The 6,050-nt window shown below is 46.1% G+C and overlaps 1 protein-coding gene across 1 annotated transcript in view; it reads left to right on the forward strand.

The window, feature by feature from the left end:
* PSMD10 (proteasome 26S subunit, non-ATPase 10) overlaps positions 1–5,849 on the forward strand; it is a 62,606-nt gene extending 56,757 nt beyond the window's left edge. Inside the window, exon 5 of the mRNA XM_074882364.1 lies at positions 5,725–5,849. Coding sequence (XP_074738465.1) covers positions 5,725–5,734 — 10 coding nt within the window. The 3' untranslated portion in view covers positions 5,735–5,849. The remainder of the gene's footprint in view (positions 1–5,724) is intronic.
* Positions 5,850–6,050: the final 201 nt, after the last annotated feature.

The following is a 6,050-nucleotide window of genomic DNA, read 5'->3' on the forward strand; positions in this document are numbered from 1 at the left end:
CAGGATATGTGATAAAGAGGCATGGACAGAGGCAAGCAGCCTTTCCAGCTTGCTGCTATTTTCATCTGGCTATGAATAGCTTTGTGAGATCAGTATTATCTGTTCCGGGTTTTGTTATGTTTTGAGTAGGGATGTTTTCATATCTTTATTACATGGACCTATGTCCGGCTCCAGGTCTCAAAAGGTGAGGTGGGTCTGGATGGTCCTACGCTGACTGAGGTGACGAAATTGGACGAAATTGGGGTGTTAAATACTGCCATCATTTGTGGGTTCTGACTACCAAATTGACAGGTTAAAGTTCCTAAATTCATCGTCTTCCTTTACATGCAACGCAGCGTCTGGTCAAATAAATCTGCGTGGCCCGTGGTGTATATTATTAATCTGTGCACATCCCAGCACTGAGGAAGATGTGCAGCACTGGGGAAGAAAGGTGCACGCTGAGAAATCAGAACTGAGACTGGAGTGCCCTGCAGATGGTCTGTAGATAATTTGTGTCTGTAGGCAGATGACAGCAAGAGCATTGAGCTGGTACTGTGCATCTGAGCAGTTTGTGCTCAGGTTAGCTATGAAGAGCATTAACATAGTTCTGTTTTGAGCTGGAGCTGAGTTAAACCTCCCAGATATAAAATGAAAATGCAGCACAAAGAAGGCAGCAGTCCCTTCAGCATCTGCCTTTTCAAAAGGGGCTGTGTTTCATGCCTGCTAGGCTAAGCAAGCATTTAATTTTCACCTGATAAAACTATTTGAAAGAGTTACTTAAAAAAACCCAAACAACACCCTTCTCCACTGTATTAAAAAGGGAAAACTTGAAGAGAGAGAGTATATTAATTCAGGCCAGAGGTCTGTAACATACCTTCCTTCACAAATAGCTCTTACTTCTGCAGAAACCCTACATGGGATTAGTCAAACTATTTATTTTGGAAAGCGCTCCAGAACTACACCTTCTGAAGCTTTTCCTTGCGGGTGCAGCTGCATGCCCATGACCGCAGGGCCAGCAGGCTCCGAGTGAGAGGAGGCAGGACCGTCGGCATAGGTAATTCAGTTGATTTTGATCACATGTGTGGGGATGCCAAGGAACGAGGAAATGAGCATTGTCCTGGCTGCAGGCTGTCCGAACGCTCTTTCACTCGGTGTGCCCCAGTGCAGGTGTGCTCCCTGCAAGAGGATGCTGCGCTCTGCTGCAAAAGGTTGGTGTTTATTTGCCCCTTCACTTTTAGGGGTTGGATATTGGGTTGGTGCTAGGGGAATGCATGTCATTCTGCCACTTGATGCTTTGTTGAAGGGGAAAAGCGGTGGTTTTGGACAGATCACAAATTTCTGTCTCAGCTGGTGTAAATGGGAGTCTCCCTGGATCCACGCTCAGCATCTGGCCTTTCCCTGACTGTCAGCTGCAAAACATGTGGGACTGCTTTCTCCCAGAGTGACACTGCTCTTTGCTGGTGCACAGTCCAATCAGCTGACAAAGGGAAGGTTTACCTCTTTTGTTAGTATCCCTCTTAGCTTTTCTGCAGGTGATCAGAGCTCTCCTCTCTCCAAGGGGTTGGCAGAGCCATTAGCTGTGCCTCCTGTGAAGGCTGGCATTGCCTTTCTCCCTCCCGGCTGCAGAGCTGCAGCTGGGCACGGTTTACACCACCTCTCCTGGCACTGCAAAACCAGTCTTGCAGGTGAAGATACCAGGGGTTGCAGCTGTTGGGAAAAGCCTTTTTGCACCCAAACACTGCTAAGCAGTTCTGTAGTAAGCTGGATGGGGGGCAGAGAAGGGTGTGAGGAATGATCAAAGCTCCCTGAGTAACACCTGGAATGAACAAACAACAAACTTCCTTCCTCTGGAAGAGAAACTATGGCTGTGACACAGGTCTGCAAAATGAGCAACATGGAGTAGGTGAATGCAGAGAAATTCTTACAGGGTTTTCTACTAAAATGCTTGGGGATATCAAATGAAGCAAGCAAGTGGCAGGTCAAAACAAAACAAGGGCAAATACCTTTGCTTTAAAGTGTAGTGAGGCTGTGGGGCTTTGAGGATATTGCAGACGCTTAAAATCAATGTAAGTTCACAAAGTGATTGGAAAAATCTGTGAAATGCTGAGACGTTGCTCCACTTTCGGGGAGTCCCTGCTCTGTACCTTGGAGGAAGCTGGAGCACGGGGCGGCTCGCTGTGCTCTTTCTAGCCCTATGCTGTTAGTCCTCCTTGAAGATAAGCTAGTGTGATAATGGACCTTCAGTCTAGCCATGTATGGCCTTTCCTGTATTTTTAAACTGGATACTGAATATCTGTTGAGAGATAAGATGTGCATGTCCCAGTATGCTGTTTTAACAGAACAGCCCTCACTTCTCCATCCATGCTTGGGCTCTGGGTTTGACAAGCTGCACAGTGGCATAACACCATCATGGATCTCCAGTCGCTAGAACATTTGCTTCTTCTTGGGGAGGCAGCCACAAGAAATCGAAAGCTATCACAGTAAGAGATGCAGCCAGTTATGCCACATGATAGGTCATGTTTCTGCTTGCCTCCACACCCAGCATTTGTCAACACAGCTGGGTGTGCAAGTCGATCTCTTTGTGATGTTCTCTTCCCCAGAAAAGCAGTTAGAGGGAAGAAAGTCCTTTGGACATCCAGTGTGCTCCTCTGCTCAGAGTTACAGTCTTTCCTGTCGCCATGATAATCCATTTTGCCCATCTGCTTTGTTGTGACCCAGCAGGGCTGTTCCCCTGCACTGGGGCATCATGGTGATGCAGCTCCTGAGAGCTGCCTGAGTTTGCTATGCACGGTGTGCATCAGTCTTTAAGCAGACACTGCTAATCTGAACACAAACAATTTGCTCTTTCATGACTCTCCATTTTGCTCCCGTTTCCAGAGAGCAATCCTGACCTAGGAGGGGTCCCCCAGCTGCAGGAGGGAAGGAGAGTGCAACTTTGGTTTTGCTTGTCACAGTTTGTCCAAAACCAATTTACATCAGTGGGCTAATAAAGGTGCTTGCACTTAAGAGGTCCCAGTCTAGGGTAGAGTCTGCCCCAGCGCTGCCTTACAAACCTGCAAGGCTTTTGTGTTTCCCTTCCCTGCTGTTTGCGGAGGTGGCCAGGCGAGGGCTGGGCAGGACACACAGAAAGTGGCCTCGTCTGTGTGAGACCCACGGGCTCCTGGCTTTCTTATGGATCTGTCAATTTAGGTGTTTGTACTGCATCATCCCTGTGTCTTCCGAAGTGTTTATTAACAAGGCGTTCAGAGGGAGAGGGTTATATGCAGTCTAACACAGCAAATCAAAGCTGTGTGGTACTGCTTAAGGAGCGGATGCGAGAGCTCTGGGATTAAGCAATCTGGGGGAGTGGGTGATGGTTAGTGTGCCTGCCTGATAACATGCTGTACATGTCAGTTGATTTTTATCCTTAATCTATTGTTCTTGGAGACCCAAGTAAACAAATAACACGCTCTCCCTTATGGCTGTGTACCTGAGTGGTTAATGGTGGGGTTCTCCTGTTTCAAGCCTCTGCAGCGTCCAAGACGAAGCGGCATGGTGCACCCATCAGAGGCTGCAAAAGCTCGAGGTGCAGCAGGGACAGCCCCGTGGCACGTATGGAGATCATTTCCCAGCCTTCTGTACTCCTGTGGGCCTGGATTGACAGCTTTGCAGCTCCTGAGACTGCCAGCAAAACCTCCAGGTGGAGCGGTCTTTTGGACCAGCTCACTTTCCCACAGCGAGTGCATTAAGTGGTTTGATTTTTAACTATTTAAAACAAAAGAAGGAGTTGGCTGTTTGGTTTCTGTTAACCTTTTCCTTCTAATATAACTATTCAAGCAAGATCAAACATTCTCAGGGAAAAAAAGGCTATTTACAAAGAAGTAGCCTTTATTCTTTTTCTGACTGACTACTGATGAATAAATATGAGTCTTTGCTGAAAATGTTTTCTGAAGTACTTTCAGCCCACACATCGTGGGTTTGTTAAAAATAAATAAAAGTTCTAGAGAAGCAAATACTGTGAAAACTGTGTCCCTAGATACTTTCTTTTAAATAAAGTCTGTCCCAGAAATTTCTGTAAATGTCTTTGTAGAGAAGTAGGATTGTGCCTGAGAGCCAGAGAGAGTAGATGGTTGGAACCAAGCATGGAAGAGCTGTGCCAAGCTGGATGAAATGGAGATTTAAACAGTAGAGATTCATCAGGGCTTTTTATTACTGTTTCTGTTTTAACTATTGAGAGTGGTATTGGTAGCTTCTCAGATGATAAAGGCTATAATTGTGGTGTGACAAGCACAGCCATACTTGCCTCAAAGAAATATGAAATGTTGTGTCCTTCCCTCCAAAAATTTTCTTCAAATAACTACAGTTTTTATGACAATGCCCATTCCTTGTATGAGCCTTTTTATGCGATGTTCTGTGGTCTTTCTTTGTAAGCATTAAGGTCAGATGCCTATTCTTTCTTCTAACATTTTGTGCACCATTATGAAAAAAGCAAACATTTGGGAATGTGTCATCCATAAAATAATGTAAATCTGTGAAATTATGTGAAATGAGCAAAGTTCAGCTGAAATGCTTGTGCTCCACTTTGGACATGCCAGTTGAAGGAAGACATGCACCATGTGGAGACACTCTAAAGAAGAGTTGACAAAAATTAAGAAGACCCCAGCTCTGAGGAACCTGAAGGAGCTGGGTTGGTTGATGTGGAGGCTGAAGCGTAAAACCCTGTGAGGATGGCTGCAAAAGGACCATCCCCGTGGTGGGTAGGACGGACTGAGAACAGGGACATCTGGGGTAGGCAATAGGAAGAAGTTGCTTGCTGCCAGTTAGCTAAGCACTGAAATAAATGATCCAGGAAGGCTGTGGTTGCCATCCTTAAAGGGGCAGCTTAGACAGACAGACAGACAGTAGGGGTGATACAGGCCTTGAGGTTAGGGAATGGGCCTGATGACCTTCAGATCAGGTTTGCCATGAACTCTGGAATTTATTCATTTTTAATGACTTGACTGCCAAGGCTGTGGCTTTGGGAGAAAAAGCCAAGTATGATGAAACCCACAGTCACCTGATGGGCTTGGAAACAGTGGAAAAATCCCATCTGGTGAGCTAGAAACTGCCTACATGGACACGAGCAGAACTTCTGCTCCCTCAAAGGTGTGCCTTATTGCCCTCAAGTTGACCAGGAGAGAGGAAAAGGAATAAAGTAACAAAGCAACCCATGATTTACTCTTCCTCCATGCCCTGCAGCCTCTGGCCATTTTCAGCGTCTGTTGAAACACTAAATGATCTGCACCCATACTGTTTGAATAGCAAATATCAGTGCAGCGTGAAGCAAAGTGCACACATATTAGAAAATGAGCAGCCTCTGGTATTTTATAGCATAACATGCAGCAATAACACTTGCAGGTTGCTGTTCTGTCATTTTCTGATTGCTTTACAAAGATTGGCTGCTTATCCTCGGTCTCATTTAGAGCAGAAAGAAGTGAGGAAAAGAAGAATGGAGGTAAAAAGCAAGGAAGCAATTTGGTAATTTATATGCATATTTTGCTTGTAGCACGCTGAGCCAACTGTTTACCTGTTAGTAGGAAAGTGGCTAAAATAGAATGCTGTCTTGGTTAGGTTAATACCATGTGAGGAGCTGTAGGACAGGGAGGAAAGTAGGGCAGCTTGTTTGGGAACTTGTGCTGAAGAACAAATAAAAACCCCCAATGTACACATTCGGTTACCATATGTCGCACTTATCATAAAAGGCATCTCGGTGTTATTTCTTTGCAGGGATGCTTGAACTCCCCGGAGGCAGACTTCCCCGTTGAAGAAAGCGCATGCCAGAGGTGCTGGGGTTGCCGTTGGTGAGATGAGCTTTCGTGCCTGTTCAGGCAGCTAAGGCGGGCGGCGAGCTCGCTCCTTCCCGTGCTTGCCTGTTTGATTGACGTTGGCTTCCAAATCGCTGCGACTGTGCCTGAAGAAAAGCAAAGGAGCATAATTTTGCTGAGAGAATTTTCCTGGCAGGGGAAGGAATGCAGTGCAGAGAAACACGCCAGCGAAGAGCCTGGAAGTGCAAGTCCAGGTGCTAATGCAACTTCCACCCAAGTCATGCTTTT

This window comes from Strix uralensis, chromosome 13 (genome assembly GCF_047716275.1).
Source record: "Strix uralensis isolate ZFMK-TIS-50842 chromosome 13, bStrUra1, whole genome shotgun sequence".
NCBI lineage: Eukaryota > Metazoa > Chordata > Aves > Strigiformes > Strigidae > Strix > Strix uralensis.